The 13,070-nt window shown below is 34.7% G+C and overlaps 2 protein-coding genes, 1 long non-coding RNA gene and 1 pseudogene across 8 annotated transcripts in view; 2 read left to right on the forward strand and 2 right to left on the reverse strand.

The window, feature by feature from the left end:
* Positions 1-1,231, reverse strand: part of LOC106297693 (50S ribosomal protein 5, chloroplastic-like) — a 2,854-nt gene extending 1,623 nt beyond the window's left edge. Inside the window, exons 1-3 of the mRNA XM_013733888.1 lie at positions 1,206-1,231; positions 882-970; positions 536-622 (exon numbers count right to left, since the gene is read on the reverse strand). Of these exons, the coding sequence (XP_013589342.1) occupies positions 536-622; positions 882-970; positions 1,206-1,231 (202 nt within the window). The remainder of the gene's footprint in view (positions 1-535; positions 623-881; positions 971-1,205) is intronic.
* Positions 1,232-2,231: 1,000 nt separating this feature from the next.
* LOC106299788 (probable protein S-acyltransferase 4) overlaps positions 2,232-13,070 on the forward strand; it is a 14,997-nt gene continuing 4,158 nt past the window's right edge. Inside the window, exons 1-6 of one of the 3 annotated variants that reach the window (XM_013735805.1) lie at positions 2,232-2,288; positions 2,463-2,651; positions 2,736-3,044; positions 3,117-3,350; positions 3,436-4,070; positions 4,166-4,414. In XM_013735805.1, coding sequence (XP_013591259.1) covers positions 2,232-2,288; positions 2,463-2,651; positions 2,736-3,044; positions 3,117-3,350; positions 3,436-4,068 — 1,422 coding nt within the window. In that variant the 3' untranslated portion in view covers positions 4,069-4,070; positions 4,166-4,414. Of the gene's footprint in view, positions 2,289-2,462; positions 2,652-2,735; positions 3,045-3,116; positions 3,351-3,435; positions 4,071-4,165; positions 4,415-13,070 lie in introns of those variants that run through there. The other 2 variants (XM_013735806.1, XM_013735807.1) reach the window with 2 other exon arrangements.
* LOC106299790 lies at positions 7,709-9,722 on the forward strand. 4 transcript variants are annotated; one of them, XR_001261879.1, is made up of 5 exons: positions 7,722-7,822; positions 7,910-8,082; positions 8,167-8,442; positions 8,633-8,707; positions 8,805-9,722. It is a non-coding gene; the product is annotated as an uncharacterized LOC106299790 (long non-coding RNA). The 4 variants fall into 4 exon arrangements; XR_001261877.1 differs by having other exon boundaries at positions 7,709-8,082; positions 8,802-9,722; XR_001261878.1 differs by having other exon boundaries at positions 7,722-8,082; positions 8,633-8,730.
* On the reverse strand, positions 10,872-12,471 carry LOC106299789 (annotated as a pseudogene).

Raw genomic sequence — 13,070 nt, forward strand, 5'->3', positions numbered from 1 at the left:
AGCTTGGTCGCTACGTAGCGACCGAGCGGGACGGACGCTCGGTCGCTACGTAGCGACCAAGCTTGGCTCGAGCTCGGTCGCTACGTAGCAACCGAGGGAGACGGATGCTCGGTCGCTACGTAGCGACCGAGCTTGGCTTGAGCGCTACGTAGCGACCGAGCGGGACGTGTGCTCGGTCGCTACGTGGCGACCGAGCTTGGCTCGAGCTCGGTCGCTACGTAGCGACCGTGCGATCTTTTTCGGGCTTTTCTCTGATGTCTCGTGTTTCTTCCGCATGGCTCTTCGTAAGAATAAATCTTTTCCGAAGATTTGTTCTTCATAAAAACGTTCATGCCGATTTTTACGGACTTTCAGACATTGATTCCGTCGTGACCGATTTTGACCCAACAGTAACTAAAAAAACTAAAGTAGCTCAGGAACTGGAGTTTGGTTTATTGGGTCTGTAATGGAGATTATACAATATGATTCCGACTTCCGAGGAATAACGAAGCCACAATACGTCATATGAGTAGGGGAAACAAGTGAAAATGCGTACCTGGTGAAGCGAAAGACGAAAGTTGGAGCCTTGGAGAAGAGAGAGGAGCGATAGAATTGAAACAGAGAAGAGCTCTCTCTGTTTCTTCTTAACCAACGGATTGGATTTGATCCGGATCAATCCGGTTTGCAGTTTGGTTTGGTTTCGAATTTTGCTTCTTTTGTTTGATCAAAAGATTCGAATTTTGCTATTTTGTAAATGTCGAAATAAAATTGAATTTGGTTTGGTTCAGTCCCCGGTTATTGTTTATTTATAAGTCCAGTTTAGTTTTGATTATGAGCTTTTAGTCTTCCACTACTACCTAATCTGCACCCACTAGGCAGGATTATCTAGCTTTTATAGCCACCTTTTATTGTTGATTCAGTGGCAAGCATGATCATGATAGCCTCAACTTTCGCGTTCAGAAGCTGGAGTAAGGTAACAACAGTGACACAACTGTCAAGAAGATAAATGTCACTATGTCAGTGAAGGGCAGGCGCGGCATCGATTGGCTTGGTTTACCAAGAACTATCGAACTTAAGGAGAAACTCAAACCTTGGAATGTGAGATTCAAGATAGGGCAAAGATCAGACGAAAGAGGTGTTAAGTCTCACCTCTCTCTCTTTGTCTTCACTCGTCGTAGAGACTTTAAAACCTAGAATAGAAGTTAGGAGAATAAGTGTATATTTACAGTTTGATGTATTTCATAGTCTCCATCTTTTATTAGGGTTTATGTAATAACTCACAAGTGGTGTTTCTTGGGTCTTATGGTAACTGTGTGACTGGAAGGGTTGAAAGTTTGTGAATATAACGCAAAAGAAGTATTGTACCACCGTGACTAAAGTAACTAAACAAATGGATGTGAAGAGATAAATAAGATTCATTGAGATGTTTGTACAGTAAATTCTCTGATTTACCAAAAATCAAAATATTTTACCAATTGAGCAAAAGCTGTATAACTAATATCTCAATAATCAAACAAAAAAAAAAATCTCACTAATCACTATCATCATCTGATTTTGTATAATAAAAAAAGGGGATTGACTTCCATTTTTGGCTATAGATGTATACAGTCTTAATACAATGAGGTACATTCTTACAAGTTACAACTTCTTGTGAGAAAGCATTGGTAGATAGAACCACTAACAAATATGTGGAAGCACGTTTAGTTGAGGGATGATTTGACTTGCCCTTTCACAGCTCATTGTTTGCATCATTTATTTATTATTTATAGATTTAGTTGGCCGACTTTAAACAATTAATTAAAATTAATCTTAAACTAAACAAGAAACTGAGATCCCTTCTTACAGACATCCTTCTCGCATAATCAGTTTTCTTAATTACATACCATGTCCGACCATTATCTCATGATCTCAAGCAAATTAAAAAAATATTTTCTTTTTCGAAAAAAAAAATAAAGAAAGAGAAGATAGAAGAGAGAAAGGGATCGCAATTTGGAAACATCTGTAATAATTTTTTCTTTGTGATTTCGAGAGGAGAGGACAGCTCCAATCTTTCTGTCTCTCTCCCTCTCAAGTGTATTGAAATTGTGAATCTTTCTTCGGAGGAAACAAGAGATTTGTCCTGTTTCTGGGATTTTGTCCTGATTTGATCCCATCTCTGACACCTTTGTCTATAGATTCTCCGATGGTTTTCTGATTCTGGGTTCTTCCAAATTTCTTAACTTTGTTGTTTGTTCTGTTCTCCTCCTTTAGTTATGGCTTGGAATGAGACCAAACTCAAGAGGCTTTATCAAGTTTGGAGAGGAAGCAATGTAAGTTCTTGTCTAATGTCACTTTGGTGTTTGATTCATATACTCATAGGTCCAGTGGTTGTTAGTATCTTTGAGTCTTGATTGGTTCATATATAGAAACTTCAGGCCATGGTTAGTGATTACTGTAAGCTGTTCATGGTTCTTAATTTGTGATTTTGACTTTGTTTTTTCCAGAAATTTCTTTGTGGAGGGAGGTTAATCTTTGGTCCAGATGCATCATCTCTATACCTATCGACCATCTTGATCCTCGGTCCCTCGGTGATGTTCTTTGTAAAAATGTACTTGAAAATGGCTGATCCTCTCACCAAGAATCGAAACCTCTGTGTTCCAATTCTCTCCGTCGCTTGGATACTCACCCTTTTGGTATGTCTTCTTCTTTCCCAACTCCGTAGATGATGATGACTTTATTGTCTTAATGAAACTAAAGTTTCAATAGTTTTCTTTCAGGACATATTTTTCCTGTTCATGACATCTGGTAGAGATCCTGGGATTGTGCCTAGAAGTCTAAGACCTCCTGAATCAGATGATGTGCCTGACTCAACTACTCCTTCCATGGAATGGGTTAGCGGTAGAACCCCAAATATAAGGTTACCAAGGGTCAAAGATGTAACCGTTAATGGCCATACTGTAAAAGTCAAGTTCTGTGATACTTGTTTGCTTTACCGTCCACCTCGAGCTTCTCATTGTTCCATCTGCAACAACTGTGTACAGAGATTCGACCATCACTGCCCCTGGGTTGGCCAGTGCATTGGAGTGGTAAGTCAGTAAACATATTCTCGAGTACTATGTTGTCTATGTGTTTTGAAAATGCTGTGACTCTTTTTGCAGCGAAACTACCGGTTCTTCTTCATGTTCATATCAACATCAACGACTTTGTGCATATATGTGTTTGTGTTTTCTTGGTTGAACTTATTCGAAAGACATATGGATGAGAAGATTAGCATCTGGAAAGCAATATCCAAAGATGTTCTGTCTGATATTCTCATTGTTTACTGCTTCATTACCGTTTGGTTTGTTGGTGGGCTCACTATATTTCATTCCTATCTCATCTGCACCAACCAGGTGATTAGAAATATCAAATATCCATCCTTTGTGTTTCTCTCTTTCTCTTTTTGTGTGTTCTAATTCTGAATCTGTTTTTGTGCAGACTACTTATGAGAACTTCCGTTACCGATATGATAAGAAGGAGAACCCATACAACAAAGGAGTTTCGGCGAACATAAGAGAAATATTTCTATCTAAGATTCCTCCATCCATGAACAAGTTTAGATCATTTGTCAAGGAAGAAGATTACATGATGGTTGAAACTCCTACATCAAATCTTGGTGAAAGTCTAGTGAGCTCAAAAGAGAAGATTGATATTGAAATGGGAGGAGGAGGAAGGATAGTTGATGAGGGTGGAAAGACTTACTCACTCCCTGAGATTCTCAGGAATCTAAACTATGAAGACCTTGAGGATGACTGTGAGGAAGATGACTTGAAGGCCAAGGGTCATCACCACCACCATCATCATCAGAATGAGGAAATCATCCCTCCTTTTGACCCTTTCTTCACCAATGACAATGGTGTTAACAAGGATGAGAAAAATGGACAAGAATCAAGAGTATCTTCAAGTGATAATGGAGATTCAGGGAAACATGTTGGGGTCTCTATTGATGATGAAGAAAAAGCTGAAGGGTATGAAGAAAAATGGAGTATGGACAGTGTCATGAACATAAACGCAGGATCTGAAGATGGAGCAAGCTCTCCTCAATCTACTTCCCCAATGCTTCGTAAATAGAGGTAATGAAAATTAAGGATTACCCCTCTCTGTTCTTGGTTGCCTTGTTTTACAAGATACCATTTCTCTGAGCCCTAACACTGTCTTTGTTAAAAAGTGAAGGGCTTGAAGCTGGAGAAGTGGAGAATGTTCTTTGTCATTCTTTTAACTGTGTTTCATATAATTGTGGAGAGAAAAAAATCCAGAGAAATAAGAGACATTGTAGGTTTTGTGCGTTTGAGGTGTATTAGTTTTTTTTTTCTTTTTCATTTAGTTGTATTTATATTCACATATTTTTGTTATTAAAATGATTTGGACCACGAATTGTAATGTATACGATTGTACTTGAAATTATTTTCTTTTTATTTATTTGTTGGTTGATTGATTTTCATTTTCCATGTGTTGATTCTCTTCTAGGCCTGGCGTTCGAATAGGGTTTTCGGATTTTCAGGTTTACAGTCAAAGGTTCCATTTTATTTTATTTTAGAACGGTGGGTTTCGGATAATATGTTTGGTTCAAAATTGTATTGCATTGTGAAACCCATAAAGTAATCAAATATCTATCGGTTTCAGGTTTTTTAGGTTCGGGTTATACTGAAATAAAATACAAAATTTATGAAACAAATCATATGAAACATAATCCTCAATCTGAAATGAAAACTACTAGGCACACATAAAATCTGAAAAGAACACTCCATTGTTCAATAGAACTGAAAAACAACATTCCATAGTTCAATCACAGCCGAAACAACAATATTCCATAAGTCCAATCATAACTGAAAAAAAACACTGAAAATTTCATAACGAAATAAAACACAACAAAGTTTCAAAATATAACAAAGAGACAAGAATCTTGTGAGAGCACGACCAAGTGAGCATTTGACAACCTCCTACTCCTGCCAAACATAATGACAACAACAAAGCTATAAAATCAAGGCATAAACCAAGAGCATAAACGATTGCTAAACCAAGGACGAGAGATTTTACCAAGCTATATATATGGCAGACCAACTCAAGTAGTATATTCTGGTGCAAAGAAAAAACCAAGTAAGAAACAAATCATATAATGAAACAGATTTAAGAAACAAAAAAAACTAAAACAAGCATACTTCTCTCACTATTTTCAGGTTCTTCAATATCCTAAAGATTTGTACATTAGTAAGCACTCTTGACTCACATCGAATGTCTTGTTTTAGACATTGCTCGGTACACATCAACACCTCGATCATGAAGTGAGTAAGGCAGCTCCGAGATGGATCAAGGATCCCTCCACCTGTACTAAAAGCACTCTCGGATGCAACATACCAAACTTGCATGGCAAAGACATTTTTTGTCATCAGTGAAAGAATCGGTTACTTGGTAAATAAATAAAAAAGTATTGGTTTTGATTTATGTGCTTACTCTAATGTATATACTTTTATGTATACAAATTATTTTTTAGATATATGGTTTCTAATATGTTATTTGATTCTGACAATCCCATAAATACACTTCTTCAAATCGAAGTGATTTTTAATATTGGAATCACTATATATATATATATATTATTTCATTTAGATTAAATAATTTAGTCTTGATTTTTATTCCTAAAAGTTTTTTAACGAAATATCATGACAAAATTCCAGTCACCTCCTTTTGAGTTTGTTCGAAGAATAAGAGATTTGATTATTCGTGTAATATTTGTTTCTCCCTAAAACCCTATCTAGCTATTATAATTGTAAGAATGAGAGATTTGAACTATTTATTATAATTTTTATTGTTTATCATTTAATAAATCAAACAGTTATTAGTTTATACATAGTTTACATATACTAGAATGGTAAATTATATATATATATATATTATCGGTATACTCTTAAGTAGCTAAACCTAAAAAGCGTAGGCTAATAAAAGAACTAATTTGTTTAGTTGTTATAGAATTAGATTATTTTTAGACCGGACTGGTGAATATATACAAGACAAACATCTATATTTTGAGTTTGTACTTATATTTTATAACAGTTCGATATATTAGACTTATACACTAACCCGTCAATAGAGTTTTCCGGTGATTTTCTTCAAAAATTTGATTCTTAGATATGTATCTAGAGTGAAATTAATTTTTAAAGATGTCCATCTTCTTAAATTGATACTTATGTAATTTACCGAATTCACATAAGAAGTTAAAAAATAAACAAAACTCATATAAGTGAAACAAAAAAAGAGAACGAAAGCACAATTTTATAGAGGTAGAAAATGAAATCACTTATGGAAAGTCAATAGTTAACGAATCGAGAGTAGAAAACCTAATCTCCTTTCCTCATTTTACAATTGATGCTGCGTATCTGGTTTTGGTGATTTGTGTCAGCCAAAAAACTTAATTTCTTTTTGTGCATATAAAGTCTTAAAAATAATTAAAATGAACTGTAATATGTTAACTCTTCAAATATTTGTATTCGTCATTTTACAATCGATTAAGGTTATTTTACAATCGATAAATGTTGTAGTGTTGTAACATGTTAAAACCATTTAATGAACAAACATTAGTATAAAAAACTCATCCGCACATATGCACAGTTTATCTTCTAGTATTTATTATTTTAATATCCAACATATCTTCATTTTTGGTCCAAATGGATGATATATAGCTCATTCACATCCTGGAGTATTAAGGATACTAAAAATCGAAAACAAAACTTCTAGAGGCCCTAAAATACTTTGAGTCGGTTCTGGTGAGTACTTTAGCATTAAATTCTAATGTACATCTATCTATTTATACTAATAAAGTTAGGTTATGCTTTTTCCGCATGCTTTCACGGCATCAAGGAGAGAGATGCTTTTTTGCGACACGTGTCGACTCGCTGTGGTATGTATGTTTGTCACGCGTTTGTTTGTTTTTTTTAGGGGACGACTGGTTTTCCCGCTACCATCCGCAAACGCAGCTTTTGCGGCTGGTAGCGGTTGGTAGCGGTTTGCAACAATCACTCAAATCGCTCTAAACCGCTTCAAACCGCTCCGAATCTCATAAATTCAAAAACTGGCTCCAGCTAGCGTTTGCGGTTGCGGGAAGGTAAAATTTTTTTCTTTTTTTGAAAACAATATATATACAAAAGTAAAAATATTTAATAAAAAATTTAAAATTGAAATTATGAAAATATTAAAATATATCTATTATATTTTAATTAATATTATAAAATTTTATAATAAAAACAATTTCAATAAATTTTCAAAAATTAAAATTATAAATTTTTAAATATAAATTTTATATTTATTATAATTTTATGATTTTTGATATTTTTATAATTATATTAAATGTAAATATTGTTAATTTATTATTTGACTGTTACCGTATTTGGTAGTTAACCAGTCATAAGTCACCCGCAAACGCACCAATTTTTAACCGCAGTACCAATCGTACAAATCTCTTAAAACCGCTAGAAACTGCAACTGCCCGCATCCACAAACTCCCGCAACCGCAACCGCAACCGCAACCGCAACCGCAACCGCTGCCGCTGCGTTTGAACTAGTCGTACCCTTAATTTAGCGCGTCACGTTTCGTTACGGTGAAGTGATGTCTACTCAATTTGGGCTTCGCTTCTATTTTTATAAATTGAGCCCGCTTCTTATTTGCGGCCCATATGTATTAGGGTTAAACAAGCTCCATCATCTCCTAACTAGCCATGGGATGAGTAGCTTAAGGTTTGATCTAAAGAAAACAAAACGAAAGGATGTCGAAGTAACGTCGATGAGTTATGGCATCCATAATCACAACCCCCACGTTCTCTATTAAATGGAGGTTTGATTATTTGTTCCAGGGCTTTCTCCTTGGTGTATATATAGGTTCTGATTCTTCTCTCCGATTCCTCTATTTTTACCGCTTCAGATCTCCTATACTCTCATTTAAGCTTTGACATTATGGAGAATCAACAGCTTCATTTCTTCGACTTGAAGGCCGGACGCTACAAGGAAGTGGTTCATACCAGACTCCTTTGTTACTGGGGAGGCTAGGAACGTCAAGAAAGGGGATCAGTTGATATGCTGCTTCTTGATGCCAAGGTAGTTTATTTTGATCACTTTAGCATAAGCTCTACTTAAGATTACATGAAAAGGCTTACAAGGTTATTATTGTCTTCTTTGCAGTCTACGGCGACTCAGAGGGTCCAATCAGTGTGCACGAGTTGAGCACCTTCAGACACTTACCCAAGGAAGGTGCTGTTTATGAGCTTAGTGGATTTGATGTCTCAAGAAGCAACCCAAACTACCGTCTGAGCGACAGCCCCTTTTCTGTTCAGTTCACTGACCTAACCAGTTTCGTGGAGTTATCTAACCCTGCCAAATCGATCCGCATAGAGCACTTAAGGTTGAGGAACTATGATCAGCTTATGGTAGTAGCCAACACTAATACTGATCTACCCGGTAATTTCCCACTGCCTGAGTAGCATAGTTTTCAGGATTATGTCATAAGTGTTTAATTGATAATTTTTTTTAAAATTTTCAAACACATAAGCTTTTCTCTCACCTTTTGCAAACCTGTATCTATCGTTGATGTGTTGCATAAAACGAATCTATTACATTGATTTCCCGGTTTCTATATCTGTTTATGCAGGTTACTAGTAATACATAAGTCAACTTTATATTGGTCACAACTTATTTGTATGTCAGAGACACCAAAGTGAGAAATGTAAGCAGCTTTCATCTGCTTAGGTACTACTTAGATTCGCATTAAACTAAGCTATTGCAACACACCATTTCATGCTCTCTCTATGTCGATGTAGCAGGCTAAGGTTCTTAAGGCTCTATCTAGGAGCTTGCAAATGTTCTCAAGCATAGGGCTTGCTTGCTGAGATTTACTACAATACAATCTCGGTGGATTCTGATTGAATTTAGAATCAAGGGGGAAGCAACATAAATTCTGTTAAGCAACAGAGTCTATTGAAGGCTAAGGAGAGATTATTGAAGAAACGGAGGAAAGATGAAAAGCCAAAAGATAAAGCCATGAAGATGATCACTGAAATGGAATCTAAATCAAATGACAGTGATTGCGACATAGGATAAGCTACTGACTGGCGTGAGCTCCTAAGCCAGAATCTGGAGAAGCAACCATTCCTACAATTCAATCGAGTAATTCCTATAAGCTCAAAAAATATGAAAATTCTTCCAAGAACACCGGTGAAGCATAGAAGCTAGCCCTGCTGCAATCAGCTGCTGCATTGACATCCTTTTCCTGAGTTGTTAGTCATAGAAGTACATTGAATATCGTAAAATCAGTTTAAAATGTTGGCTTTCCGTTGAAGAGAGTAGAAGTTTGTATGGGAGGAAACTGCAAGAATTAAGTAGGAGCTGTGTTGTTGGATGAGTTTCAGAAGGCAGTGACGAGCATGGAAGGATCAATTGTGGCTTGAAACTGAATGGGCAAGTGTTGAGATAGCCAAAACGTTAAGAGTCGTGAACTAGACTGACGATATGATATGATGACTGTTTCAGTTACAACACCTTCAAAGACCATTTGTATTGGAGTTGGGTTGCTACTGTGGTGAAAAGATTACTCTATTTCTCTGTCTAATAGGTTCCTCTCTCTGCACTTTCAAAATCAGTACCAAGTATTTTCACTGTTGCTAATGCTTGAATTGAAAGCTAAATGAAATTAAGATGGTGTATAAAAATGTAGAACTTAAACCAGTAAGGGTTATATCAATGATTATATCTGATGTTTCCTTTAGTTATATTATCAATACAGCTCTTACAAGTATTATGAATTATGAAAAAGAAAGGGAAGATAAGATATGTTCACTGAACATGGTTATCAAACAAAAAAAAGCGAAGATGCAGTTGACTGTACTGAGTCAAAAATCACAGTGTCTACATTCTCCAAGGAATATTACATTCCCTTTGCAATACCAGTATTAAATAATCTCACTAAAAATTATTTAGTGTTTAGTATCAAGACCCCGCAAATTATGATGGGTCTTGAAATAGGCACATTTTTCTTAAAAATCCTAAAGAATTTCTCTAGCCAGAATCATAACATACAAAATGTCCATTGTACCATATCTACAACTTGAATAACTATAATCTACGGCTACAAAATACATATATTTACACTAGAATGATGTGTAAATTATAAACTTAGAAACTTTTTTTTTGTCAAGGTTGAATTTAAATAAATTAATATATTTATGTATCTTTAAATATATTTACCTAAAGTGTCATTGAAAAATATTTTAGAGTTACAAAACTCCCTTAAGAAACATATTAAAATTATGTATTTGAATTATCATTTCAAAGAATATTTGAAAAACCAGCGCTTAACCCTAGTAATTAATAAATGATTCTATTAGTATGTGAAGTAGTCTTTGAATTGACTAGTCCACTAATTCTTATACACCAAAGTTTGGATTGCTATGAAACGAATTCTGCAGTTTAATGGAAAATGTTACAAAAATTCTTCACCATTGTGCGAGTATCATCATCAAGCATGAAAATCTTCAAAAGACTGTAATTAGACGTGAATCCTTAGAAAACAAGTAAGATTATCGACTGTAAAATTGTCTAGGTAATATTTTTGATAGTTCACAATATCATAACTAACTAGCACTGAATAAATCATATAGTATACTTCAGTTTCCATAAAATAATAGTTTATATAAATAATTTCTAATTTATGTAGTTTATTTACGATAAAAAGTTGTTTTAGTGCAATTTGAAATTATTTCTCAAGTTATATTTAATTTTATAGTTATTAAGCAGATTGTCCCTTAGAATTTACATGAAAATTTAATAATAAATAAACAATAGGGGATACACTTGGTGAACTCAAGCAGTTGTACCAATCAGTTCACTCTCTTTCAACTCGACTTTTCCTTACAGATTTCTCTTTTGAGACCTGGAAGATGAACGTTCACAAAGTAATTCTCCCAATCAATGCTTTTGATATCGAACTCAAATATTTTTCTCTCTTCCATTGACATCTCCTGAATAAGACTCCTTGTATTGGTGTCAACAAACCTAGGATATTGACCAATATTCAGTAATCTAATAGCTTTTTGTTTAATAGAAAAGAAGTCCAAGCTTGTTACTTACCGAGCTTGAAAAAATGTGTAAGGCTCATATGTTCTTGCTAGGGACACAAAATAGTTTAGTATCCTTCTTCCCCTGAAGCTCAATGTGGTATTTGACTCTTCTGCTTCTCTTCCTTCATTCTTAGTTTCTCTTTCCTGTTTTGCTATTATGTCGAATACAGTGGAGGTGAAGCGCTCCAAGGAACTGTGGAATTTCATTCGCGCTAAGTCTATCACTGTCAATGGAAAGTCATACAGATGTTGATAACAGAGGTCCATCAACTCGCCAACTCGTAGGGATTCGCATGAGAAGAAGTGACATTGTAAACTTTGAACTCGGACAAACCACAACCATGATTTGCCATTGCTGCTATTGTTGCGTTCACAACCATATCAACAGGTATAATGTCCGCAAAAGATTGAGAATCTCCCCAGATGCCAGAAATCTGGCCTTTGCCATAGGCCAAGATTATTGGATCACTCATCCTGATTTTTAGAAACCAGAAAAACATGAATCAAGAAATCAGAAGGTAGAGCTGATCTTTTTCGAATGAATGTAAAATTTATTCAGTTTTAGTAAACCAGTTGCATCTATTTTAGAAAATGTTTGAAGAAATGAACCAATAAACCATGTGGAATAATCTTTATAGGAAAAACATAAACTCATACCAGTTGAGATATGGAGAAAGAGTTTCAGTTTCTTGCAGTATTTGGCAAAGCTCAAGAGCCGACCAGGTCCAAGAGCGTTGACATGTAAAGAAAGGTCGTATCTGTATGAGTTTGCTTGGGTTAGCAGCAACTTGTTTGTTTGTAAGTAAACAAGTAGAACAGAAAAAAGAAAATTACAGAGTAAGAAGTAGAAACATAGTAAACACCTGTCGTCAAATGTCGGAGAGAAGATCCCACATCGAAAATATGAAAGGGACTTGAGCAATATATTTGGGCCAATCCACTAATGAAAACAAGTAGAACAGAAAAAAGAAAATTACAGAGTAAGAAGTAGAAACATAGTAAACACCTGTCGTCAAATGTCGGAGAGAAGATCCCACATCGGAAATATGAAAGGGACTTGAGTAATATATTTGGGCCAATCCACTAATGACCAATTGGTTTTAAGTTGGAAGCCTAGGAAACTTATCATGGTATCAGAGCGGGCCCAATACACTGATCCATTAATCCGGCCCGGACAGTGGTCCGATCATCCCATTAGCTGATGGCCCATAGAAGGTTTAGTTCTGCTGAGATCGCTAGAAAATAAAGCATGATATCGGAGGGGGTATGATGGATTATGCGAGATTAATGGTTATACGCACCATTATCTCGAGGGAGGGTATTGGAAAGAAGATCCCACATCAGAAATATGAAAGTGAAAGTGACTTGAGTAATATATAAGGACCTATATAGAAGATCTCAATCTTATATATTAAAACAGAAGTCAAAACTTTGATTCATGTGTGATTTTTTTAAAAATGGACCTAATAGACCTATTTCTAAAATGTCATGTTAAATTTAATCTCTAATCTTATCATTTAAATTTTGGGTCTACCAGAAATATTTATTGGGCTATCAATAATTGGATTTAAACAATAGATGATCCATTGGATTTATAGATAGTATAAATTAAATAGATATAATTTAATGTTTTAATATTATACCTCCATATGTTAATTATTTAAATATTTGTAGATGTTAACTTTTAAAATTATAAAGTATTTTTTTAATAAAAAAATCATATTATCTAACAATGATTAATCTTTACTACCTTAAACAAGTGAATTTCTTTTTAAACTATATAATTTATTTTAAAAATTAAACAAAAACTAAATGTTTAATTATTTACTCGATAATATAAATCTATGAAGGAAAAATTTAATTTTTAAAAAACTTTCTAAATTTGTGAAATGTTACAATATCTTTGAATATGACAATAAAACAATATTTTACTAATCTTTATATATATAGTTACGATTTTAATAATGAAATAAT

This window comes from Brassica oleracea, chromosome C6, assembly GCF_000695525.1.
Source record: "Brassica oleracea var. oleracea cultivar TO1000 chromosome C6, BOL, whole genome shotgun sequence".
Taxonomy (NCBI): domain Eukaryota; kingdom Viridiplantae; phylum Streptophyta; class Magnoliopsida; order Brassicales; family Brassicaceae; genus Brassica; species Brassica oleracea.